Source organism: Podarcis bocagei (assembly GCF_964188305.1).
Source record: "Podarcis bocagei genome assembly, chromosome: 7".
Classification (NCBI taxonomy): Eukaryota; Metazoa; Chordata; class Lepidosauria; order Squamata; family Lacertidae; genus Podarcis; species Podarcis bocagei.
Window position 1 is genome coordinate 58,919,637 of NC_138132.1, and position 27,649 is coordinate 58,947,285.

The following is a 27,649-nucleotide window of genomic DNA, read 5'->3' on the forward strand; positions in this document are numbered from 1 at the left end:
TTTTACCATGATTGGTCTTTTATTTTAAGATGCCACTATTAACACATTAGTCATGTCAGTCTCCAACCTAGCTCTCCTTACAGATTTTATTAAATCAACAAATGTGCACAATGAAGAGCACAGATTTTTCTTCTAGTGGTAAAAAGCTCAATGCTCTACAGTCCTGACTAATGTGCAAATTAAGGCTGCCTCTAACATTACTTTGACACATCTTAAGGCCACTGGTATAAGATGCCTGCAAACCGCATGAAGAAAAGGGTTATACATATATTTTCTTGAAAATCCTTTGAGATTTGCTAGTTGCATCCATTTAACTTTTCTACTATATGATGCTTACAGGCAATTGGGTTGTAGGTCTAAAGATTGTTGAACAAGTTATGTTATAAGCAGCCTATAGTGACAATATCTATTTGGGGGAGGAAGGAACATTAGATACACATCATACATGCCAATCTCAGCCTCACTGCCCCTAAAAGGGCTAGAAGGAATCAGAACCAACTATTTACAAATTCCATATCCTAATGTATTTACAATAGAAACCAATGCATTTAAAAGTTTTAAATATAGTATTTTACTCTGCTATATTAGTTTACATAAACACAGATTACCTCTGGAAAGTATTTTTCCCACCTGCTCTTTACATTTTAAAAAAACCTACCCCTGGAAGGAAAATTTTAAAAGCTTTTAAAAGTAACCCAATGACGAGCCTCAGATATTAGACCCCTGAGGCTTTTGTTACCCACCAGGGTGGACTTCACTAACTGGAGTCCAGCCTTGTTAAGAGCGACTTCCAACCTGCAGTTAAAACATATGTAAAATACGAAGAGTCTGAGCAATCCCATTGAGCAGATTTACTTGAGTCATTGCTACCATTTAACTCTTTACTAATCCAAGTCAAGAAGGAAAGCCGCTGTTTGGCTCTCCATTACATTCCCTCTTCCTGCAGAAAGTGTTGAGTGCTTCTTCATTCACAGGAACTAAGTAGGTAGAGTCTTTTCCTCTTTGCTGAAAGGCTGAACCGAGCCAGGCTTCACCCATGACAGGCCAGACACCTGCATGGTTTTGCACTGTTGATCCTCTGCCTTCTTCTAGGAAGACGAAAGAGTGCCATTAAGATGAACTCAGTACTCTCAATTCAACATGAATACCATTGTTTTGCAAGGACTGCTTCACATCAGCCATACTTGAAAAGAAACCCCACACACGCAACTGTACATGCACAATTCTGTTTCCTCATGCACCATGTTGCTGATTCTAAAAAAGATCTTGAGGGTGGGTTGGTTCAAAGGGGGCAGGGAGGGAGGGAGGCATAATTCAGCAAGAATCCCCATTCCCAGTATGTTGGCTTTGCCAGTATGTACAGGTCATGGGAATATGCCCAACCTGGCTGGCTTAGGTGAGTTCAGGATGTGTCTTCCTACAAAAGCAACAGGCAGGTAAATCTCTAAAAAGAGAGACCCTTTCCCTCCTAGGCAAACCACACATCTTGGAGGGAGATGTTTGCAAAAGCATGTTAAGGCTTTGACTTAAAAGTAGCAGCAGTCTGCAAACTTCCTTTGCTGCCACAGGATCAGCAGAGACGGAGCTCCACCTTCTCTCAAGTACATGTGAGCCACAGAGGAAGCAGCGGCAAACTGCTTCAATAGTTATTTCTCCCCCCTCCCCTGTTTTGATGGTATGTTATTTTCATTGAATAGGCCTGGACATTGTCCAGGCCTATCATTGACCCTCCTTTGGGAGTAGCCTCAATCAGCTTCAGAGCAAAAAAAAATGCTTTTAAATAAAGTAAGTAAAAATGTAGAAGTGTGACAAACTCCCTACAGATTTCACATATCAAAAAAATCCACATGCACCTCAAACACTGCCAGGAAGAGGGCAGTCTGGGCTCTTACCTGAACATGGTCTGATTATAATATGTGCATCCACCAGTCTGAATGGGTAAGTGAGTAGGGTCCAGCTTTTGAGGGTGGAAGCAGCTCTGCTGAGGGCTTTGGGAAATAAGACCTTCCCAGCCCCAGAGAGAATTCCAGAACTCTAAAGACATACATGTAACCCTAGCAATGATAAACACGAATGTTAATAACTTGACTGGTGGATGAGCCTATTTAAGAAGATGGGGTGGTGGCAGTATGGAGAGAAACTTTAGTCCAGATAAACTTCTGAATTCTAGCCAGCAGAAGGGCTTCTAGGTGCAGAAGGTAGCAGAAAATGTGGTTTTTTAGAAACCCAGCATAGTACCCTTAACCAGTGTTATTTTTCTAGAAAAAGAGGTGCCAGAACTCACCATGAAAGCCTCCCTTGTTCTCTTGAAATTGCGCCCACCTGAGAGAGCCCTGCTTTTATCGCAATAAACTTTGACTTGCTACTTTAGGGAAGATGTTTGCTTTTAAAAAGCTTGTTGATTTCTTCCTCCTTCAGTCACTTCTACCTTACCCTATGAGATTAGCCAGCTCAGTACCGATCCCAGGAGTTACGGGGCCCTTGAGCAAGATGCTCCTCAAGACTACCTCCTCACCACTTCTGTTGCCACTTGCCTCTCTAAATCACAACCATATCCAAGAGAAAAGAAAGAGTAAAGGCTTGTGGAGGTTACTGCACTTTTCCCCTAACTGCTTGCTCACACAGAAGGAGCATGTGAAAAAGCCAGCAACAGCAAAGAGAACCAATAGGACGAGGAGACTCTAGGAGCTGGCAGGGGGCCTCTTTGAGGAACATGGGTCTTGGCAGTCACCCAACAATGCCAACCACCAACAGTGAGCCAAGCCACCCTGAAGAAAGTCTTCTGGGCAAAGGAGGTATGTGGGAGGATTAAGCTCCTGGAGGAAAACCCAAACATGTCTAAAATGTTGCCACCCGCTAGCCTGCCAGCTAAACACAATTACCACTTCCCTCCCAAGTGCAGGATGTACTTTGTAGGGCCAGCACAACCGGATTTACAAGACACAACTAACTCTTTAGGACTACGATACTGCCAACATACGTCTGAGATGAGGTTTTATAGAAACATTTCATTTGCATAGAACTTGTATCAGTTGTGCTTCATAGCAAATCAATAGGTCTTGTTTTCAAATCCAGCTACTTGGAGCAAGCTCAATCCCTCTTACGTACCTTCTGGGTCAGCATCTTCTCTCTAGCTTCATCATGTATAGCTGGATTCCAGGGTGAAAAACTGTTAACACATAAGAAGAACATAAGCCTGTAACTGGTCTCCAAAATTGAAATAAAATGTCTCCATAGTATGACAGAAATTTGTTTTAAAGACATGCAATAAGTCTGAAAGTAGTACAAATGAAAATGGCCACTTTTCCAAGTATATCTATGGGACACCACAAGTATTTGTGCTTACTTACACACTTCGAACAACAAAATTGGCAAAGTAATTATTCACTCTACAGTAGCTTTCCCAACCTGCTGACCTCAGGACATTTTGGACTACAACTCCCATACTTTCTGACCACTGACGATGCTGGCTGGGGATGATAGTAGTAGTATTAGTCTAACACCATCTAGGAGGGTACCAGGTTGAGGAATGCTGCTGTACAGATAATCTCGGTAAATTTACTTCAGCTACAAAATGTATTCTATTTATGCTAAGAGGATTAACTTAAAACAGTGTTTGAAGGTTGGGCTGCTGTGATGGTGAGGTCATCCCAGCTGAAAGGTGAAGGGAAAGAGACAACACAATTTGCAAGCAAGCACAACAAAAGAGTCTGGAATGCATTGCAGGCCCAGCAGCATTGGAGCCAGTGGCAAGGTGAAAGCACATGCAGCCATACAACAAAAGAGAACACAACATGTTGGAATAAAATATGGTCTTAATTTTATTGATTGCAGATGTTGGGCGGTTTTATGTAGGCATTAGGTATGTCTCCCAAGATCAACCAGTCTGTCAGCTGGCTGATGGTAAAACGGTGTTGACTAAGGTTAAGGGTAACCCTGCAACGTGCATCGTATCCAGGCAACCTGCCAATGTCACCAATGGACTGTGGCCCATCCACTCCTGAGTGGAATATCTGGACAGAAAATGACTCCCCGGGCTCCTTTAGGAGGATACCCGTGACAGCAGAGCAGGGGGACTCCCTACCCCCTGCCCATATGGACTAAGGATCCAACCAAATGCCTTTTCCACCAAGACGTTGTGACAATTGCTATGAGGTAGGCAAAACTCGTAGAAGGTCCCAATTGCTCTGCAATGAATGTTCATCCCTGGCCCCAAATACATTGAGCAATGTGATCCATAGCAAAGTCCAGGAAGGGTATGCCTCCTAAAATTCAGGCAAATCTTACTCCCTGAAAAGGAGGGAGGGGAATCCAGTGCCGACTACTGCCTGGGCTCCGGCACAGTCAGCTTTATATGCCCAGGGAGTAGGTAGGAAGGAAAAAGTTCCCTCTTGGCTCTGCTCCCAAGCCCTACCCCCTCATAATGCCTGTGACTGGCTACACAGGTGAGTCCTTGGGAATTGGCGCAGCAAGAGGAGGTGGAAGTGCCTTTTCCTGCCATGCCAAAGCCAGGGAGGATGGGGACATCCTGCCCGGGCAACAGCAGAGTTGCAACAGCCTCTCCCCGTGAGGCATGGCAGGAACAGGTATTTGTTGCTTACATGTTGCAGAAGTCAACAGGAGCACATTAACTTTCATTTTTTGATACACAAGTACCTTAAAAACTTTAGTTGCAGAGGTGTTTTGATCTTAAGACTTTATGCTGTTATGAGAATGCTGATATGCCACATTACAACTGTAGTACAATTTCCTACCTAATTGCATAGGGATCCTCTATTTTGGGTGGATCAAATAAGTGACTGCTGCATAATTTCACACTGTCAACCACCTTACTCTTGAAAAGTTGAATATCCTTGTCATATCTAAGAGAGAGACCAAGACAAAAAAGGAGGAGACACATTAGATGAAATCAGAACAGTCTATCAATGCATGAAGAACAGACATTTGTAATCTCCCTTTATCCACAAAGGACAACAGTGCCTTATTTTTACAGAAAGCTTTAATATTAAGAGTTGGACTAGACACAATGCCAAGGCTAAGAGAAGAGAAAGGCCCAGACAAAATGCCATTTCCACCCAACTGGCATAATTAGGCTTAACTGTGAGCCTCCTGTTCTGCAGCAAGCCTTCTCCAACCTGGTGCCCTCCAAATGTTTTGAACTATAACATTTATAATCTCCAGCTCTTATTTGTAGTCCAAGCTATCTGCAGGCACTAGGTTGAGGAAAGCTGCCACAGCCAATGCAAAATAGAGAAAGGCCACATACCTACAACCTCCCAGCTATCAACTATCAGGAAAGCACAAAGCTCCTTGCCCAAATGCATGATGTTAGTTACAGGGCAGGACACATTACATCACAAGTGCAGAGGAAGAATAAATTGCCATGTACCTACACCACACTAAAACTATCTTCCTATCCAGGTTGGCCCCTCACATATGTGTGTCTAAATGTCAGAAGCCAATTCTAGGAACTTGCAGCTAAAAAACAATTCTGGAACCGATGCATATAGGAAAATCCATGACATTTGGTAATATGCATGTACTCATGAGAAAACCTGGAGAAATTCTAGAAAGTTCAACCCTGATAGTAACTTACAGCACAGCAGCCTCAGGATTCAAAGGAATGGTTGTGTCAATCTTGTAGAAGACCCTTCGAGCGTACATCAGTATTTGCCATATGTGATTATGGTTTCGCCTTTAGGAGAAGCACAAGAAAGCCACAGCGGCACCTTTAGTGAAGCACCCAGACACAACTTCTGTTCAATATTTGCATTCTAGAGCATCACACTAACCTCCACTTGGCAAATGCTCTTTTCACATCCAGTTCACCTGAGATGGGATCTACTAGCGGGTGGAAGATGGGCAGATCAAAAACCAAGCGCTGAAAGACAAAGGAGACTTTAAAACCAAGCTGATAACCAACCTTACAGATTAGCCAGTGGGCTATTAACCCCTTTGCATGCAGAACTAACTTTTTGCATTAAAAATGCTTTCCTCTTTGGTCAGTAGAGATATTGTTATGTAGCTCAGCCAACTAACTAGTTACAAACCTAGAACAATATTCTATAACATTTTGATAACATGCAGCATGAAAGGGTGCCTATTCTTATATGCCACCTTTCAGGGTAAAGCCTTCCTAAGGCAGCTTAAAAAGTATACCTGAAGGGGCGTAGCTTCCCCCATTGTTCACTGAGGTCTTCCAAGGGTCTTCTGCTGGTTCCCTCACTGCAAGAAGCAAGGTTACAGGGAACCAGGCAGAGGGCCTTCTCGGTGGTGACGCCCTCCCTGTGGAACACCCTCCCTGCAGATGTCAGGGAAATAAACAACTATAGTGGTACCTTGGGTTACGAACTTAATTCGTTCCGGAGGTACGTTCTTAACCCGAAACCGTTCTTAACCTGAGGTACCACTTTAGCTAATGGGGTTTCCTGCTGCCGCCACATGATTTCTGTTCTCATCCTGAGGTAAAGTTCTTAACCCGAGGTACCACTTCCGGGTTAGCAGAGTCTGTAACCCGAAGTGCTTGTAACCCAAGGTACCGCCATATCTGACTTACAAGACATCTGAAGGCAGCCCTGTATCGGTTAGTTTTTAATGTTTGATATTTTCGTATGTTCTTATATATGCTGTGAGCCACCCAGAGTGGCTGGGGAAATCCAGCCAAATGGGCGGGGTATGAATAATAAAATTATTTCTTATTATTAAAAGGGGGGGAAAGCTTCATATACATAGCAGGGGAAATGTTGAGTGGAGCTGTATCCAAGCACAAAGCAGAAGATATTTCTACATGTAACTAAATTTTGCAGTGGTTTCACAACTGCTTTTGAACAGCATGTTCTTAGAATTAGCCTCTGAAATGCACTTAGTGTCACTGCTTTTGATGGCTTCAGTAAATGTGGTAGGTAGCTAGAGAAAAGAGAGCTCTGGGCTGGCACTGTATTAATGAATTAAACGACATGGGTGGGCAGAGAGCAGAGATGTACCTTCAGAGAATGCAAGCCCTCAAAAGGCCCAATTCTTCATGAGCACACTGAATACCAGATAGGTAAAGAGCCTGCCTCAGCTGCACCTTCTCTCCCCCTCCCTAGTCCCCTGACAAAGCGATCAATTATCTATTCTATGTGAATGAGCCTGTAATGCTTTACGAAACTAGTTTAATGTTTTGTGTTAAGGTATCACAAGAGGATTTGTATCCTGAAAGGTGGGATATAAAGGACTTAAATAAATGACTATTGCATTGCATTTCCTGGGAAACCAGAACTAATTCTAGTTTGTACATCACTTTTCAGCTACAATTTGTTCTCAATGCAGCTTACAATTATATCCATAGAAAGGGGCAATACAATTAGGAATGGGGGGGCATGCATGGTAGTTGGTCAAAAAACTTTATATTTTAATTTCTTGTGGATACCATTTGGCTAAGGGGTCACTTACCGAATCTAAAAGCATTTGCAATTGGCTAAAATGTGTTGCTGGTGGATCATAGGGATGTGGATTGGCTTAGTGGAGGGGTGCGAGGAGCAAGTAACTGAGAATCAGGCTTCTTTTTATTCAGTAAAGCCCAGAACACTTAAATTCATCATCATCATCATCATCATCATCGACATTCAGCACACTTAATTACACAAGCAAGTGGAGGAAGAGCACAGAGCAACTCAGAAACAGACTGCAATATTTTTTTAATGCAGTGACACAGTTAAGAGACTAACTTTGTTGACCATGCACACTCCTAGTAGATACCATGTTAAATATTTAAATGCCTTTTAAATTTAAGCACTGTTAATTTCTCTTTAAAGCTTAAAGTAGCCTCTACCACTGTGTTCTGCCAAAAGCTGCTCTGCCCATTGCCATAAAAGCGTCCAAGCTTGGGCTGACTCTCTTGCCTTTTGAGATCTGCCAGAGCCAAAAGAGGTAACTGAAGTTGGTAAACAAGAACGTTCCGCTGTTTGATCCAAGGAGTCTGATTTTAAAAGCAGATCTCCGAAAGCAATAAAAACATAACTGTGCACAGCAGATGTGGCCAGATCATTTAACTAAGAGAACAAAGCTATGGCAGGCAGATGTTTCTACAGATAACTAAATCTCATAGCTGAATCTGAAACAATCTCACTTGCTAGGAACAGCTGAGACTTGCTACCACCAGAGAAGTAAGAAATTGCCCTCTGCTGACAATAAATGGAAGCTTAAGAGTTGGCGCCATATGAATAGCTAAGAGAATGGTTCAAATCTCTCCTGCCACAAATGCACTAAGTGGCCTTAGGCAAACTATTACAGGGTGAGTCCTTTAAAAGAGGCCCCATGGATACAGAGTACACATGTTCCACAGGGCCTCCTTTAAAAGACTCACCCTGCATATGTATTTTATCAGCCACCCCATTCTCCTTAAAATATTTTAATACTGATTTTTAAATTGTTGTAACCTTCCCTAAGACCTTATGGTGAATGCAGAGTAAAAAAACAAACAAACCCTTAAATAATAATAGCTGTCACCAGCAATATGGAGATATACTGATCTACCTTAAAGGCTACAATAATAACATATTTGAAGCACTCCTGAATGTTTTAAAAGAGCTCTATAAATGCAAAGTATTTATTATGTAAGCCAGAATTGCCAGTTCTGCCATGGTCTAGCTTGCTGAGCAAAGTCCTGTCCTGGAAGAGAAACATCACATGCCCCACAGCCATCTAAGTAAGTCCACAAATGATGAATGTTTCAGCCTACTGATACTTACTGGGCAGTCACCATCTGGGTAGTTGTCAGGGATGTAGACTGTAAATTTAAACACACCATCCTGGTACAACCCGTGCCTTATGAATATTACTCCAAACCACACTGCAAAAGAAAAAAAGGAAGATGATGAGATGTAAAAAATAAATAGCTTTGCTATAGGAAGAAAAACCCAGAGATATACTTACTTAATGCTGATTGGTAAGAAGGTTGCACATAGACACCTGGCAGCTTCTGCTTCACAACCAACGTGCTGTAAGGAAACGTAATCCATCCAGTTAGGTTTAAAGTGGCATACACTAACCCCTACTCAAAGGCTCTCAGTTAGAGTACACAGTGAATTTCCCCATGATCTTTTTACTTAAACAGCTAAGGATGTTTCTTCCTCACCACCAAAAACGTTCAGAAGCCAGTCAGCCTACCTGCAATAGGAAGACACTGACTTGAAAGCCTCTCCCCTTCCACATGTCCACAGCCATAGTGCACTCCAATTTATCTAGAGGAGTTGCCTGTGAATCTCAGGACTGGAGGTTTCCCCATTGCCCTGAACCAGCAGGCAGTACAAGTCAAGGCTTTGCAAGAAGGTTCTTTCTGACATCAGAGAAGCCGAATCAATGCCAGCCACACTCAACTCACTTGCAAGAGCAACAGAAATGCACTTTAAATATCATACAGGCCTTTGCAAGCTTGTAATAAACCAAAACGGTCAGCCAGCTATTTTACTGGCTTTAGGGACTCACTTGGACAGAGTAAAAGACAGGCACGGAAATGGGAGCAGGCATCAAGACAGAAGCCAGCAATGAGAACAAACCATAAAGTGTGGGAAGGGGGCAGGGCTATGGTTTCTGAAGGCAGGCAATACAGCAACCTTGATGAAGCTAAGCAGGTCTGAATCTGGTCAGCATCTGAAAGGGAGACTGGGAATCCCCATATATGCCACATGGAGTTCTATGATCTATTGAAGGTGGGATATAAATGCAACAAAGCAAGCATACTCCATAAGGCTAAAGTCAATCTCTCTTTCCATCACTCAGATACACAAAGAAGCTTCCTAGTGGATGAGGCTTTTGATGTAACTGATGCATTTGGGGAGGGGTATATTGGACAATTTAATTTCTGTCCCTGCAGATTTTATCTGTAAACGAAGTGCATTTGTTTCAATCTTGTTTGATTTTGGTTTAGACTATGTATGTCTCTACCCTGTGACCTTCAGGTAAAGGGTAGATACATAAAACTGTTTTCTAGTCCTGCCTGCAGCACATTGAATGAAGCTATAGGAACAGCAACAATGAATGCATCAGATAAGTAAAACAGAACCTTGTCCCTTTGTGCTCTCCTTGGCTGCTACAGAAAAAGTTCACACATGTTTGGAGGATGACTTGATCATTTCCCCCCACAGTTTCTGGTATACATTACATAACATGACCAGATTACAGTCCTAACGGAAGAGATCCAAGGCTTCACTTCTGCTGAAAGACAACTACGAAAACAAGAGAGTTGTGTTCCCGACACCACAGCATTAATGAATGGAATTTTACCCAGCCATCCTATGACAGCAGAGCGACGGCCATGGGCGGCATTTTGCCAAGTGTGCCTCAAATAAGCTTTCATCAACAAGCTTTTCAGTAGCTGAAGCATGCAAGCCTGTTTACTTGAACAAAGCCTGCCCACAGAACAATAATGAGCCCCGTCACCAGCTGTGCCCCCAGCAAAGCCTGAATCACAGAAAATGATTTAACCTCTGCAAGCTCATAACACTCATTTTCTGTTCCTGGTTCAGTTTCTACAGCCGCATGAGGAAAGCACTCTCATTTACTAAGCTGGCTTGTCTCCCCTTCTAAAGGCAAGCTCACAACTATAGCCACTAGACTTGGCGATTTTTGCAAAGGCGATCCACATGGGAGCTGTACAACTTATGAAAGGGCTCCACACATTCAGCTGTAAGCCAGCAAAGCAGAAGGCAGCCTTAATCCAACTTGCCCTTTTGCTATGTCCCAGCTTACAACAGACATCTTTACAAGAGCAAAAGATACTACAGGATAACAAGAGTTCACACACAGTGGAAGAGAGAATCACACAGATCCACTCTTATTCATATAGTGCTGTCCATCTCATGTATCGAAATACACTGCTATTAACTCCATCTCTTTTTCAACAATTTTGCTAATGAACTACCAGTTATGATGTGCAGCTGGGCCAGATAAAAGGAGACTTTGGTGACATAATACGTATATGTGAGTGCTTTGCACATAGCAACGTATTGTTCTCCACTGAGAGGCCCCTGTAGTGAGTGCCTGGGCCCCTACTGCCAGGGGCAAGTTTTGCACTCCTTGAACTGTGCCCTACATTGTAGCCTGTTGACTTAGACCCATAGAACTGAATCTATGTGGCATAGTGTCAACCCTTCATTTGCCTAGTCCCACTCCAGATCCCTTGGGCACAATGCAGTGTGAAAAAGACTGGAATGGACCTAATGGCTTTTTAAAAGCACCTTGCTCTAATAAAGACAGCAGGACAAACGGTTCCCCAAACCTTGAAGAATGGATGGGAATTTGCATTCTATTAAGCAAGCACATTTGGTTACTTTGTGACGATAGACTGCTCTGCTTCCTTTCTTTTAGCAAATGTTTTGTGCCACTGGGGAAGTGGTAATTCTGTATTGATTTTGGATGTTTTATGTGATGCCAATAAAAGGTTTGATGATGATGATTTGGTTACTTTGCTTCAGGTACTCCTTGTTTACACAGGCTTTTTCTGACCTATAGCTCAACCTTTGGCTATTGTGTATCACTACTGATACTAGGTATGTTTACACTGCTTTATGAATGTGTTACTTTCACCACCTAGATACTTTGTTTACTGTACGGTATATCGAGTCTATAAATAACTAGCCTCAAGAGATACTACATATTAACAATTGGCCAGTTGCAGCTCTGCACACTTTCAAGGAGCATTTGAAAACAAATGTCACATAATTCCAGCTGCTCAAAGAATCCCTCTTCAGCTCCTGCACAGAAGATCAACCCTCAGGAAACTGCCTCACTTCACTTGCCACCAAAGTGAATGCAGCATGCAAAACCAGCTAACACATTGTTGATTTTATACATTGCTTTTTGGCCTCAATAGACTATTATAATGAAAAATAAGCATTGATAAGGAACTCCTCTATAAAGCACGAAGTAGTGAATTTCTGAACCGAAAACACACACAAAAACGTACAATTCTGCCAGGAGAGAGTATTCTAGGTAGAAAGGTCCGTAGGAGGCATGTGTCCCATTTGTAGACTGCGCTGAAAGGGCGGGTGAAGCAGGCTTGGTCAATGGCACAGCATTTTTGGGAATCGAAGGCAGCTGCTTTTTTTGAGTGGTGCGTGGAGGACTGTTCTTCAGCTCGCCAACCAGAGCCTTTTCTTCTGTTTCAGATCTCTGTTAGAAAATGTAAAACATTTTGGGGGGGGGGGGTTAATTGTTCCAGTTGTATCCAATAGTCAACACTCCAATTCATATTCACTAACACTCCAGTTCGGGTACTGAACAGAGGACGTAAAAGATATCCTGCCAGTCCAAACAGTTATGATATATCCAATTGCTTAGCTGAATTTGGCAATTATATAAAATTGGCTACTGTCAACTTTGGAACTGGCTGAGATCTGGCCACAAGTAACACACCCAAGTATGCTTTTAAAATGGTCCACATATATATTTGCCTCACCAGATGATCTGTTTAAACTACTACCCCAAATCTCTTGTGAGCAATCCCCACTTTTGGAGAAAATGTAATCAGAAAGGTCACCCTGAGAAGACCTGTGATTATAGTTCAACTGAAACATTAAGCTGAGCTTTCTTGCATTCAAGTTTCGTTTCTAGTGGATCCCATAATGGTAATTTTTAATCCACATCAGGTTTCCGATTAGCATATATTATTTAAAGATCCTTTGGATACTCTTTCAGAATATAATAAAACCCAAGGGGGAGGGGAGAGCGTCATATAGCACACATTTCATCAACTCAAAATGGCCTGCCTTGCAGTCAGCCACAGCCCACCTTGCGTGTAGAACTTGTAGACATGCTCCAGAAAGGGTTCATAACGTGTATTCCGAGTAGAGGGTGGTAAATCTGCTATGCCACCCAGATAGCCAGCTTTCTGGGATTAGCTTCTGCCCTAGAAACAAAAAAGTGAAGTTACCAAATCAATGTCCTGTTGGTCATATTGTGATTCCACCCAAATATTAAGAGACACCCCAAACATGTTATACAACCTAAACCACTTGTCAATAGTCTCTACATATCCTCCCAATTCTCTTTCAAGATTGCAGTATGGTTTTGTGGCCACTGAACAGGTTGTTTTACCTGTGCTATTTTACTGGAGCTGAGCGAGAGGACTAGCATGGTATCTATCTTTGTGAAGCACACGAGAATATTTTGTTAAAAACGAGTAGGACCTAATCAGGTAACCTCACCTTTGTTTTCACAGACACCACCAAATATGCCACGGCCCTTCCCAAGCTATCCAGATAAAACCTGTATAACCAAGGGCTTTTTAGCTGCTATCATGAGTCAAACCATCAGCAAAGCTCTGGCAGAGAAAGGAACTTCTAGTTGTTTTAGTTGTTGGTGTTGTTGTTATGTGTGCAATTTCAGCATTCAAGTTATACAATTTTGCTCAGGGTCACCCACATAGTTTGATTCTCAGATATATGAAGTATGAATTTATTGCACTCAGCTGGGCTTCCACAAGGCAGCACAGGGCGTTACCTTAGGAAGCACATATTTCCAAACCATTGTTTGGCAAGATGACAAAAATGCAGGGGCGGAGCACTTGCAAGGGAAAATCAGAAGCCACAGGAACAGGGGGTGCAGCCTGCCCCCCCCCCACTTATTTCTGGTTTAAGAACATGGAAGGAGGGAGAGAGAAAGTCAAATGATGTGCAGCAGTCTTGAAAAGCAACACTGGCAGATCAGATATAGCAGGTGGGGAAGAGTTAAAGACCACCCCCTCTCACAAATGCCCCGCATCGCATTATGGTGTGGACTCAGGAACCTCGTGTTTTAACTGCAACATGTAGTCGCACCCTCAGGAAAACAAGCAGTAGAGGCCAAGTAGCATTTTTATTGTCAGTGGGAACAACTCATGTATCATTGCATGAAACTTCTCCCTTAATAGATTATCAAAGTAATCTACTACAGTATACTATGACTCACTGCAACTCTGGCTTCAAAGGAACAGTAAAAGACACAAGTGTCACCTTATTGTACATCTCTTTCTAGTCCCATCTAATAGACCCATGGTTACTTGAAGGGTTTTAGGACAAATTCATTGCGCTCATTAGAAAGTAAGAATGGTGTAGATGTTACCACTCTTCTAACTTCCTGAATAGTTAGCATTAGGAAAACGAGATTTCAGCATCTGAATATAGCATGTCCTGTCATTGCTGCATGCTACTCTTCTAGTAATCTTCTGTATCTTTAATTAAGAAGTATACTTAGAAGATAAACCTATTACATCAGCACTTGGAGTTAACATTTCCTGGGTCACAGAGCTCACAGAGCGGATGAGGCCTCACATATATGAGCCAATCTTGCTGGAACTGAGTATTGTTTATGTTGTTTGAGCAAGTTGGCCCACTGTACTTATTGCTGTTGATACACACCCCATGCTGAACTAAAGTTTTGTGTTGATCAACCATTAACGTCATGCTTTCAAGACAGTCACCAAACAACAATGGCATTTTCAGATACCCGCTTCTTAAAATATATGCTATCACTTTAGAATATCCCAGCTGATATGCAAATGCATTTGTATCCCATGAAGCCTTTACTATGGAAAAAACTATATTCTTACCACAACAGTTCATACATCTCTAATGAAAACTCCAATATAATTTTGACTTGATCAGCTAATAAGTGTGGAACCCAGTTTCCCCATTTCCCAGGGGAAGCAGCAGCAAGAGCACATTGCTAATCCTAATCTATATATCAACACCAAGGTGAATTGTTAAAAATGTAAATGCTAAGTTATTCATAACTGATGAGGCATATATACATGTCAATCCTAAAGCTGATCTCTAAACTGAATGCAGTATGCCTCTACCAGATACATTACAGGTTTTTGTATGCAAATGCAGAAGAACCAATTTGATCAATCACTTCTCAACAAAATCTTTTGTTTTATAGCCCACTTTTTAAAGGAACTCTTCTACAAAAGCAGCTTGCATCAGGTTTAAAATATACATCCAAACCATAAAAATCTACTCAAAATGCCCAACCAAACATTAACAACAGAATCATTGTGAGTAAAAGGACAATAAAATTATCCATATTCCAATAAGCAGGTATTCTCCGATACCATGTTTAAAGCTTAGAAAGTTACACAGGATGCAGTCTCTAGCCTCTTCAGGAATTGAATTCCATAAGTTTAGGACCACCATTGAAAAGGTCCTGTCTGCCAGCCTGTTTGCCTTCACTAGCAGACACTTAAGGTATATCTCAACATATGAGCAGCAATGCAGGGGTGTAGGCAGTCCTTCAAGTAACCCAGCCTCAGCTCATGGAGGGCTTTAAAGGTCATAACCAGGACTTTGGACTGGGCCCAGAAATACATTGGCAACCAGTGCAACAGATACAAAAATCAGTGTCACATGTTTTGGCCACCTGTCACCCACCAAAAACTAGGCAGTCATATTTGGTACTAGCTGAAGTTTCCAAACTTGAAAGGCGGCCCCACAAAAAGCATTTTAAAGCCATCCAATCTGCATTTAACAAGGGCAGGGAAAACGGAGGTGAGATCATATAAACAAATTTCTTACACACCTTGTCATGCAAGAGCATTCAACACTACAGGATCTTAAGCAGAGAAGAAATGATGACCACTCCCATACCCTGGATGCTTCCGAAATGGCTGAGACACCAGATCTTCATGTGCTTTTACATTTTGTACTCTCATTAGTGCACCCAATCTTGTCATTTTGATGCTAAACCTAGTAAGCTAATTGGCTAAATAATATCTCCCTCCCCAAAGGGACAACAGATTGTTTCAATATGTTTCCATCACTACATCCTGTTTTATGTGGCTTTATTCAACCACAAAGGCTCTGTGGTTTACAAGATGACCTTAACTACTTCTCCCTTTCTCAAAGCATTAGAACTCATGGCCATCAAGTGAAACTGAATGTTCAGGCCAGATAAAATAAACTATGCATGGTGTGAAGAAGTACTAACTGTGGAACTCATTCCCACAGGAGGCAACGACGGCCACCAACTTGGATGGTTTTAAAAGAGGATTTGGCAAATTTATAGAGGATAAGGCTATCAATGGCTACTAGCCATGATAGCTTTGCTCAACCTTCTCTGTCAGAGACAGTATGCCTCTGAATATCAGTTGCTGGGAATCACAGGTGGGCAGAGAGCTGTTCCACTCAGGTCCTGCTTGCGGGTTGCCCATAGGCATCAGGTTGGCCACTGTGAGAACAGGATGCTGGTCTAAATGGGCTGTTGACCTGATCCAGCAAGCTCTTCTTAACTACCATCAGTCCCAGTCAGCACCATTCCCAGTTAACACAAGTTAGCCAAGAGTATAGCTAACTTCGCATTTCTGCAAAAAGGAGGAACGCAGCTTAGGGAAATGATTTTGAGCTCAGAGTTGGCAATCCTCTGCTAGACCTGTTATAAAACAGAAAAGTCTATACAGTAACCTGACTTTAGCATCTACTGCTTTTTCTCAATCCTGGAATAAAGTATACAATACTTCCAAGGGAATCTCAACAAGCCCCAGATATATATGCTGCTCTCAAGCTACTGTCTCATGTTCTATAATATGCAACAAGTTAAACTCAGTAATATAGTCAAAGGAGGTTGACAAGCTCTTGAACACCAGCACTCAACAACTTCCACTTTTATTTCAAGTGTCCTCTTATAGATTGCAGCCCTTAACTCAACTCTTTTATGTTCTTAAGCCTCAATGATTTTGAGGGAAGTTACAAGAACACAGTTAGGTTCAAGGATGGAGCAGATTTAGAATAAAAAAAATGGGGGTGGGGAGGAATTCTCACAACCAGCACGTACCAAGAATTTCACAAAACAATCTGTTTTGAAATTTCTATACAGGGTTTAAATCACTACTATCCCCTCAAGAGGCAGAAATTGTTTTGTTTCTGCCACTGGGTGATTAAAACAATACAAAATGAATATCCAGCTGTATCCTCCTCCTTGGGTCTATTAATTATCCAACCTGTTATCCTAGATCTGCACTGCACCCCCCCCCCACCAATACAGCTATAATTCATATAGCTACCCATGCCATATATGAACTACAACTAAAGGAACACCGTATGTGTGCTTCCCATGGCACTAGCTTAAGGTTTTAATGCTAAACAAGTGTGTGCGAAGCAGTTCCTGAACAAATAAATATGGTTACCCAAAAGCGCATATACTAACATACTCTTTCCCTGCATGGACCACACAGCAAATTAACTGTGCACATGTTTTAAACAGACAGCTGAAGGGCAAATTCTTGCTAAGGGCACTGTATGTTTCACAGGAGAAGGAAGGGGGACTAACAAGCACACCCAGCCATGAAACACCTTGGATTCTGAACAATGCAGTCAATATTTGCTGTTGTACAGTCTCTCTTCATTTCAGAGGGACTTGAGCAGGGCTCATAATAGATCCCCAAAAAATTAATAGCAGATTCTCCAGTGTTTTCCCCTCTCTGTCCTGTATTCATGATCCACTTCTTTGTACATTTTAGCAAGTTTTATTCATGACCCCCACTATGGCTCTCCTTTCCTTTCCTCTGAGTTTATATATACTCTTCACAAGCCATCTTCAAAGAGGCATGAGCTCACCTTATGAGCATGCAACATAAAAATAGGCTAGTTGAGAAATAGCAACAGGTTAAACTCGTCTGCCAGGTCCGTTAAAATGCTGTCACACCTCCCCACCCCAGTGCCTCTTAATAATCTCCTATAGCAACCCTTCTTATATGTCAGATTCTGGACACCTATATTTGTCCACCTAATTGATTTGGTTGCAATATGCAAGGGTATGCACCAAGGCAGATGAACTCCCTACCGATGAAGAGAGGAGCCGAAATAGGTCAGATGAAATGGTGCTGCCTTAACATTTAGTTCAACCATTTCACAGGCAGATAAACCCCAGAGAGCTGAGGGGAGAAAACGAGAAGAGTTCAAAATAAGCAAAAAAACGGTGGGGTGAGAAAGCTTGCAGTTAAAAAACCACATACATCTTTGAGAGCAGGTTTAGTGATAGGGATCTCTTTATTTCAACCCAGACTGTGTCACCAATATACTCAGCTGACTTAATTTACTTACTGATTGGGTGGCTAAGAACATTAGCTGGAACAAACCAGAGGTCTACCTCATCCAGCACAGCAGCCAGCCAGGTGCTTATGTGAAGCCCACACAGGTGCACCCTTGATCAGCAAGGAAACAACACAACCTCCCAAGACGCATTCACAGAGAATTAGCACAGCACTCTTAGGAACAATAGCTCCTTGTGTAAAAGCCATAGAATGGGTGGCTGATACAAAGCAGCACAGAATTTGAAGCTCAAATCTATCTTCACTCACCAGACATGAGGTTCTCCAGCATAGGCCACATAAATCCAACAACGTAAGTCCCTAACCCAGCTAACTTCCTAGCTACCTTTTCTTCAACATGTTGTCTCTCCATCATTTGGAGAGCATTCCTGTACCCAGTCATATTACAACGCAGCATTCAACATAGCCCTTTTCCTACTAACCCCTAAACCAGAAATGAACTCTCCATTTCTCCCTTATGAGGCGACTCTCCTCACCCTCCAGAAATAACCATTCCCCAGCAATGTTGTTTGCACACAACCCCTTTACCTCCAATTCCTCCTCCACCTAAGCCTCACTGGCTGCCAGAAGCAGAGCTTCCATCCCCAGAGGGAGACACTACTGTACTTTACTCAGACCCCTTCTACTCATGAGTCACTCACCCCATTTAACTTCCCAGAAATGCAACACCTTTTGGACCAAAACTCCTCTTGCACCTCTTACCCCACCCCTCCACCTCCATCACCCAGATGGTGGATACCTGCTCTTTTGGCTCGCAAGGAAATCCACTGGTCCATCAAGTGCTCCTCATCAACATCTTTTCCAATTCCACAAAAGAGGCACCATTCAGGTACATTTGGCTTCAAACGACTAGCCTCTTCTCACCTTCCACATTCTTTCCCTTGCTCTGAATATGTCACCTTTTGTTTTGTGCTAACCTCTCATGTCTATAAGCTTTCTTTTTGGGGGGAGGGGGGAAAGAGATGTAGAAGGTTTCACCAACTGAAGTTCAAATACTACTATTAATAAGAGAAATAGTAACAAGAGGTAAAAATAAAAAGTATTGCATCTAAGTTAATTTTCTCTCATTGAGATATAGCAAAAAAAATTCACCTTGTACTCTAGCATACCACTTTTAAAAGGCAGGCTTGCCACTATGAGCCAGGATCTTGACAAGCAAACACTTACTCACCTGCTTACCTTTCTTCCATTGTGTTAATTTTAATCAAGCCAGGGAAGCTTCACCTGCTGAGCCACTTGTCAAAATGACCAGCCAAGGCTGGTACCCTGAATGGCCCTGCACCTTTGTACCAGCAGTATGGCAACCAAGTCCTCAACAAATGAAGCTTCCCCTGCCCGCCTCACAGGGAGAGAGAGAGAGATGAAAAAGAGCATCACCCACTTTTTAAGAAAAGTGGCTTTGCTCCTGCGAGCCACCAGCGTGTCAAGCAGAAGTTCAGCAGGTGAAGTTTTATTTTTTGCCAGGAAAGGAGGGGGGGGGAAGAGACTTTGAACTTCTGCTTGTTAAGCTGCTAGCTCAAAAGGCACAGGAAAGGAAGGGATAACACAGGCGCCTTTGCATATGTGCCTTCCAGCTAGCAGAAGTTCAGCAGGTGAACGTTCGTCGTCTCCCCCCCCCCCCCCGCCACACCTAATTTCCAATCCCCTCGCTGGCAATATGGGAGGGATGGAGGGGGAAGGCTCTACCTGCTGGACTTCGGCTTGTCAAGGTGTTGCTGGCTCAAAGTGCAGGCGCCAGGCCAGGTGAACCGGGAGGCACCACGGAACCATTTCCCTCCTCCCTCCTCCAAGGCAACAGCCCTGCTAGGTGAGACCCGTCATACCTGCCTCGGGAGCCCCAGAACCTCTTGGGCACCCACCTTCTTTCCCCTCCATCCCCACCCCTGTTCGCCGTCCCCTCCCCACTCAGCAGACCTTCAGCTTCGAAGGCGGAAACCTCCCGCGCCCGCCACCGCCCTCGAGCGCAGGCCGGGCTGTCAGCTCGAACAAACGCGTTTCTGAGGGAGGGGAAGGAGGACGGGCGGGGGGAGAGAAATCTGGTCCTCCTCAGCCACCGTCGCAAAGGCCGCACCGGGCAGCGCACATGCGCACTCCTCGTCCTCGCGCCCATCCTTCCACCGACTTCACGGCGGGCGGGCCGCGAGTCCAGGTAACGCAAGAACACCTCGCCACGCGCACCCCCTGCCTTCCGCCAGCTCACCGCGATCGGCTCGCCTGCCCCAGCCGCTGCTCCTCCTCCCAGCTTGCACCCATCGGGGCTAGGTACTCATCCTTTTGGCCGCGGATTTCCGGCGGAGGTTGGGCACCCTCATTGGTCCGCGCGCGGGCCAATCAGAGGACAAGCCCCTCCCCGTCATCCTTTTGTGACTACCATAGTAACGCCTCGACGCCCCCTTGTGAGGCGAAGAGGGAAACGTGAAGCCGCCTCGGTCTGTTGTTAAGAGGCGGGGCCCGGCGACGCCCAGTGCGTGGATCCGGATTGGACAGCGGACCTGTCCACCTCGAAGGGAGGCGGGCGGCAAAGAGAGGTGGGAGCGTTCAGGATTGACGGTCCGGACAGCCAATTTCTGGACGCAGATTGGTTGGCGGGCGCGGGAGCTACCAATGGACAAATGCACGACGGGAGGAGAAAGGCACTTATTGGTGACTCAGGAGAGGGTGGGACTAGGGAGTCGTGAGGCGGGGCCTGAAGTGTAGCCAAAGGGCTTGGTTCTCCTTCGCTATTCTGTTTTTCAGTACAGATTCAAGCGAATGAAAACAGCTAATCGGTTGTTATGAACAGTAGTAGTTATTAATAACAACTGTAGCATTAATCATTAATATTTGTAATTAACTGTTGCTGATTATATTGCTTGGTGCCTTATTACTTTTAATTAAAGAATTAACATTATTTGTCTGTTGTCTTTTATTGCTTTTGATTAAGTAAATAAATAAATAACATTGCTTATTGTATTCTACTGTTTTTAAATTAAATAATTAACACTGTTATAGTGGCTGTTGTATTCTATTCTTTTTAACTTACTGCAAACTGGTGCTGGAAAGGCCAGTATAAAAATCTTGGCAATAAAACAAAAATGCAAGAATGCAACGAGTACCATATTCATCCTTTCATTGTTTTTAATTATTTGGTACCTGGACTCCTAAGGCAAACCTGTCAGCTAGCAGAGGAAGGAATTGAGGATATATATTTCTTATATTGTATTTTATTGTATTACACATTGTACTCTATGCAAATTGTAGTACAACAAAATACAATATAAGAAACAAAAGTAGGAATAAAAATACAATCAAGAATCAACACAGCACACAGAGTGGCTGTGGCAACCCAATCAGATGGGCAGAGTATAAAAATACTATTATTATTACAATAAATGCTACAGCAGGCAGAAATGTAATTAAGTGGTCCATGGGGGAGTTTTGGGAAACTATTACTCTCAGGGTCCCACAGATTCCACAAGCCAGTCTCACTGATCTTGGATTTTTCTGCTGTTAAAATTGTGGTTATCTCCTGGCTTCAACCATCCTGTGTCATAAAATCTCATGTTACAACCCTTTATTTAAAAATACCCAATAATGGATTATCCTCAGGTTGCTCACAAAAAATTAATATAATATATATACTATGAAAAATAAAATATAAAACAGTAAGAGCAGCATACAGAATAAAACTTGTCTCATAAAATGGGTAAGTCCAGCTTATTACTATTTATTTTTTAAAGTTGTTTAAAAGCCGTTTGTGGATAAAAAGGTCTTCACCTGGCATTGTATGGCATAGCAGTTCAAGTGCTGGACTAGACCATGGGAAACCAAGATTCAGATTCCTACTCAGTCAAGAAACTTGCTGTCACAGTTTCTCAGCCTAGCCTACCTCACAGGACTGTTGTGAGGGTAAAATGGGAAGGAAGAGCTATGTATTCCTGATATACAATGTCTAATAGTTCGTTACTAGCCCTAAACAAATAGTTGGCCCATGTGCCTGCTGTATAATACTGGAGCTTGTATCAGGTTGCCACAAAAGTAGAATTAAGTATCCCACCTAATAAAAGTAAAATAAAAGTAACATATTTGTGTTTGGGGGGGAAAGGCATCAAGCACAGCAGGTCTTCACAGTTCATCTGCTAAGTATACTGGAATTTGCATAGATTGTTCTCTTCAAGATGAAATAAGAAGGTTAAGGATAAAATCAGAAGGAATTGACAGTCCAGAACGAATAATATTGTTGATAGCATATTGGAAGTCAGACAGCAGACCCAGCTGGTTACGTCAATGGCACCACATCCATAAGGAAGAATTTCAATAAATGTCATCCAAGGAAGAAAGGAAGGATTTTATTGTTTCACTACAATACGCTTGCAATTTTATTTTCAAATACCATTTGAAAGTACATTTTCTACTCACTTGTCGCCCCCATATGGACGAATGGATACCTAGCAAGGAAAATCTGGAATTGCAGAAAGTACAATTGTGACGCTTAAGAGATGGGGGAGATTTTCAAACATGAGGGTTAAATGTGTTTGGGTATAAAACATAACTAAACACTATAATACAGATAGAAGCTGCAGAAATCTTAGGGCAGAGATAAAATTATAGATTTTATTTTGTTTATGCATTCAGCTCCACATTTATCACTTCATGCGTAGCACAAAGACTTTTGGATGTCACCTCTCAAAACAGCAATGTTTGCAATTTCACACATTACAGGGAGCAAAGCTGGGTGTGCCACACAGTGTACACACAACAGGTTGCCACAGGCAGTCCTTTCTGGAGAGTGTAATTGTGTGATATATTTACTTATTTCTTCTATATACTACCTTCTTCAAGGAGCTCAAAGTGATGCATATAGTCCTCCATGTTCTCCTCACAACATCCCTGTGATGTAGGTTAGGCTGAGAGGCAGTGATTGGCCCATGTTCACCCAAGTAACCTTCATGGCTAAGTAGGGATTCAAATCCTCATCTCCCAGGTCATACATAGTTCAGCACTCAAACCATCACACAGGTCTGTGCTTCACTGACTTACAGGTCACATTTTTGGCCATTTTGGGGTCACAATTTTGGCCATTTTCTGGCTTCCTGGCCCATGCATCACAATTGGCTCCTGACCAGTGGGTCAGGTCTCTAAAAAGTGGGCAAGAACGTGACCTGTGAGGTAGGAGTGAAAAAATGAGCCAAAACATAATATGTGGGTCAGGACTTCTTTTTTATTTATTTTTAAAAAGCACAAAGTGACTTGCATATGAGGAGCCCAAAAATAGTGAAAATGTGACTCACAGTTCAAGCACCAAAATGTGAACAAAAATACCTCCCATGAGAAAGCAAGAATAATAAAACATAGCCTGTGTGTCGGAATCTAAAAATAAGCCAAAACATTATTCAGGGGTCAGAAGCCCCCCCCCAAGGGTAGGTCAGGTGTCAGAAATGAATTCTGGTTGAGCAGGGATTTGAAGTATGGTCTCCCAGGTCCTAGTCCAAAACTCTAAGTACACTACGCTGGATCCTTGCTCAGTCCCTTTCCTTCTACTCCTTGCTGGCACACTTCCACCAATGTGGTCCTAGCATGCAAATTATTTGGGAAGATAGCAACAAAGCATTGGCTGAGAGCTGTCACAATGGCAGTATACAGCTAGTGAGATGACATGACCCTACCATGGAGTCATAAAACTTTGGTGTGTTGACTATTCAAGAATCTGCACCCAAGCCAATAGGAGCAGGGTAGGGGTGGGCAGATGTCTGATATCAAAAGAGCTGAGATCTAATTTAGACCTTAGTGGGTCAATCTGGTTACAAGTTTCTTGAGTCTCTAGAGCTCATTTGTTATTCCCAAGGGATACTGGACATAGCATCAATAACTCAAAACAAATGAGGACATCTAAGTGCTTGAACTGCTTCCAGGAGACTATCATCTGCTGCCTTTGCTGTTTTAGGGCAAGAAGAAGGTACCAGATCTGCTTTCTGTTCCAGGGCTTGCTTATAGGGTGTTTTAAGACAGCATCAACTTGAGGTGCTCCTATGAAGATTTACTTAGCTATGTCAATGGTGCCTCTACGGTCATGATTCAACTTAATAATTAGCTTTTAGCATTGTGGCATCAGTGTCTTACCCTATTCAGTGTGAGGTAACCAGTGTCATATAACCAACATGCTTAAATCTAATTAATACACGAAGGGGTTAAGACCATAGAGTAAGCTGTCCTGCCAGGCTTAGCTCACCTTGGAATGGACTAAGTAATCAAGACTTTGGTTCCCTCCAATCTACCTGAGTAGCTCAGCCAATGAAGAGGTTTGTGCTGGTTGCTCCAGCTCAGACTGCATGGCTCTCATCAACCATTTTTGAGTTCATATATCAATCATTTAGGAACTTTCATCACTGTAACTAAGGCAAGTTTTATTGCCTGTGCAACTTTTTCTGAATGCTATATGGAAAAGCACATGAATCTGAGAGTTTTACCATTTTAAACTTACCAAATGTGTGGTCTTTTTTCTATGCTAGAGGAAGAGGACTGTGGAAGGAACTTAGAAGGGTGTATTTAAAAGGTCTAACAGCCTATGTTTACACATTTTACTTTGCTGCATCTTTTGTGATTTTAAATCTGTACTTGAGTTCTCTCACCAAAGAGTATTTGCTCCATACTTGGATCTTGACACCCAGGAATTCTCCTTTTATGGCTACTTTATCCTTGCAACCAATATTCAAGTGCTTTGTACTTTGTACTTACTAAATGTGTAATAGGGTTCCCTAGAACATGCAGGCTAGACATGCCCCCCCTAGACAGCAGAATGTGTCCACTGTAGATGCTGATAGACCACAGAACTCCCTTTGTGGGGTTGGGAACCCTGCTCTATTTCCAGGTGCTTAGGCAGGGTTAGAAGCATAGGCCATATCTGCACCATACACCCAAAGTGCTAGGAAAACACTTTAAGCAGTCAAAAGAATTATGAGAGCTGTATTTTGTTGAGGATATTGTGAGTTGGTTGGAGGCCCCCATTCCCTCACATAACTGCAATTCTTGTTAAATCACCCTGGGATTTGTAGCGCTATGAGGGGAATAGATATCTCCTAACAACTTACAGTGTCCTTAACAAACTACAGCTCCTATAATTATTTTGGGGGACGACATGGCTGCTTAAAGTGCTTTCAGTGTATGGTGTGAGTGTGGCAGTAAGGCACAGGAGCGAGGTGGCAACATTGTGCCCAACGGCTTCATGGAAAACATTGGTGTAATGTGAGCAGCAGGAACTAAAGTAATTTAGAAATGGTTACATGGTGGGAATCAGTTCTAGAAGACACCAGCAGGGAAAGGAAGCCAATTAGATCTGACTAGCTTCACTTTTGCATATAGTTTGGCAGCAGCCCACAGCTAAAGAAAATTTGTTACTTCTAATTCAGTCTCTCTGGCTCATTTGTCATCTTGCAAATACAACAGACACTGAGGAGGAATCTAAGGGGGGAAGGAGAGAGGTGGTATCCTGTAGGTGTTCTAGGAGTTTGTTGTTGGGATAAAGGGTAGGAGGGAAAAGTGGGAAGGAGCTTGACAGAGCTGACTGTGGTGGAGCTGGAGCAGTGAAGGCTGTAGCAGCTGATGCTCATTGGAACTGGTGTGGCAGAAGGTATGGAGGCCAATGGTAGGTGGAGCCTGAAAGTCAAAGACAGACAGGGTCTACTAACTCTAGCTTTGCCCCAAACCTCCCCTCCGCTGAGTTTCACAAGGGAAACTCTGAGACTGAGAAGCAGGAAGCTGACAGCCAGAGGGCTACTGCCCTTGGGCTAGTTGTAAATAAGGAAATAGGTAGGTGAGAACAAGTTGAAGGCACTTGCCTTAATGGACCAGCCACCACTGAGTGAAGGTCATGGACAAGGATGTATTGGCACATACAAGCAGAGTCTGATGATCAATTTGGTTCCTTTGCAGTTCAGTGAAAAGGATGCTTGACTTTTCTGGAACCAAGTGGAACACACGAGGTGTGGAGCCAGTGATAGTCCACGACATCTTATCCAATGACATTCCGGATCTCAGGGACAGCAACAGTTTGGAGATTGCTGCTATGATGCACGGGACCAAGGACGATGAGGATCTGCTGAACAGTGCTTCTGAGCTGTGTCTAGAACAGAACATGGAACAGACAGATGTTCTGGTAAAGCTACATGTGGAAGAGTGGAAAGGATATGACACACTAGCCAGCAATGAAGCAGAAGCGTGTGGCACAAGAGAGAAACCAACAGAGCAGGAAATTAAGAAGAAAGAACCGGATGATACCTGTGTGGGTGATGAAGAAGAAAAGAGTCATTCTGGACCAGCAGGAGAAGACTGAGAGAGTGCTGCTTTCCATAAAGACAAAGCATTCACTGAAGGAAGCATCGATCCAGGATCTGACAAAGGAGAATTTGCACAGATGTGATGTTGCTCTGGCTCTTGTGGAGGAGCTGCTGACTAGGAATGGACAACTAACTTCCTTCAAAGCCTGGAAGAGCCAAGTTGGTTAGTCAGCCACATATTCTCTTGCAGGGTGGAACCTGGGGTGAATCTTTGGCCCACTAAGTATCCATGGCTGGATACACACCATACATTTAAAGCACGTGACTTTGCCCAAAGAATCCTGGGTACTGCAATTTGTTAAGGGATCCGGGGATTCTTTGGGGGAAATAGTGTGCTTTGAAATGTGTGGTGTGCACACAACCTCTGTTTCTTCTGCATTACATGGGCTCATACATTTCCCATATCCTCTCCTTTAATTGCCAAGTCTGGAAGTGTGTATCAGTTGTCTTACACTGGTCCTGAATTTCTTCCATTTCACAGAGCCTTTGGAAAGATTTCATATTTATTAAAAGTATTTTTCCAAAAAGGACACTCAAAGCAGCAGACGACAAAATGAAAACACAAAAGCTTACTAAAAGTTAGGTCATTAATATTCTTAGGTTATTTTATTCATTTATTCAATGGTATGCATATTGGCACCCCACGAGCACAATTCTCTGGGCAGCTCCCAAAGAGGTCCATCAATTGGTCCATCTAGCTCAACGTTGTCTACAATGACTGGCAGTGGCTCTCCAGGATTCCAGTCAGGGTGCTTTCCCACCCCTACCCAGAGTTGCTGGGGATTGACCCTGGGACCTTCTCCATGCAAAGTAGATGCTCTCTCACTAAGCAAGACCAATGCTTTACCAATGAGATACAGACAGGCTCATTTGAGAAGATGTTGAAATGGAGCAATGGTTAAGACTTCTGGGATTCTGTGAGGTTGTGCTATTCTGTTGCTTCATGCGCACATTTCTTATTTTCACATCTCTAGGGTACTTCAGCATCCTTGATGTACCAAAGAAGAACTTATGTACAGTGTGTTGAAGACAGAGATCCAAGGCTGAATCCCAAAGAGTCCCAAAGACGCTGGTTTCCTAAAATATTTCCAACCCAACCTTTTTGTCCAGTGTGCTTCATTCTTTCCAGTTTCATTTGCCTCTTCAGCTAAAAACTCTTCATGGAGAGACATCAAAGAACCACCCCACTGGCATATTGGCAATGACTGAGATACTTCTCCCCACCCCCTCAACTCTAGATGAGAGGGAACATTAAATCATTAAACGTATTTCA

The 27,649-nt window shown here is 43.0% G+C and overlaps 2 protein-coding genes across 8 annotated transcripts; one reads left to right on the plus strand and one right to left on the minus strand.

Annotated features, from left to right (window-relative positions):
• On the minus strand, positions 1 to 20,440 carry AKTIP (AKT interacting protein). 7 transcript variants are annotated; one of them, XM_081201267.1, is made up of 11 exons: positions 20,265 to 20,440; positions 12,772 to 12,889; positions 11,948 to 12,153; positions 8,917 to 8,981; positions 8,733 to 8,833; positions 5,793 to 5,881; positions 5,597 to 5,695; positions 4,755 to 4,862; positions 3,109 to 3,169; positions 1,893 to 2,054; positions 1 to 1,085 (listed from the first exon to the last, which is right to left on the minus strand). In XM_081201267.1, exons 2-10 carry the CDS (start codon positions 12,811 to 12,813, stop codon positions 1,908 to 1,910), a joined length of 918 nt encoding a protein of 305 aa, XP_081057393.1. In that variant the 5' UTR covers positions 12,814 to 12,889; positions 20,265 to 20,440; the 3' UTR covers positions 1 to 1,085; positions 1,893 to 1,907. The 7 variants fall into 7 exon arrangements, with proteins under 7 accessions (XP_081057393.1, XP_081057394.1, XP_081057395.1 ...); XM_081201268.1 differs by having other exon boundaries at positions 1 to 1,088; XM_081201269.1 differs by lacking the exon at positions 20,265 to 20,440 and adding an exon at positions 19,979 to 20,131.
• Positions 20,172 to 27,649, plus strand: LOC308590929 (uncharacterized protein). Its single transcript, XM_081201325.1, has 3 exons — positions 20,172 to 20,213; positions 25,973 to 26,539; positions 27,351 to 27,649. Exon 2 carries the CDS (start codon positions 25,986 to 25,988, stop codon positions 26,370 to 26,372), a length of 387 nt encoding a protein of 128 aa, XP_081057451.1. The 5' UTR covers positions 20,172 to 20,213; positions 25,973 to 25,985; the 3' UTR covers positions 26,373 to 26,539; positions 27,351 to 27,649.

Excerpts from the sequence above, each read along its gene's own strand:
- AKTIP (XM_081201267.1), bottom strand. The coding sequence starts at position 12,813 with ATGAACCCTTTCTGGAGCATGTCTACAAGTTCTACACGCAAG. Across the intron at positions 3,170-4,754 it reads GAGGATCCCTATGCAATTAG|TTTTTCACCCTGGAATCCAG; the intron begins GTAGGAAATTGT and ends ATGTGTTAACAG. Across the intron at positions 2,055-3,108 it reads AGAAGATGCTGACCCAGAAG|GGTTACATGTATGTCTTTAG; the intron begins GTACGTAAGAGG and ends TATCATTGCTAG.
- LOC308590929 (XM_081201325.1), top strand. The coding sequence starts at position 25,986 with ATGCTTGACTTTTCTGGAACCAAGTGGAACACACGAGGTGTGGAGCCA.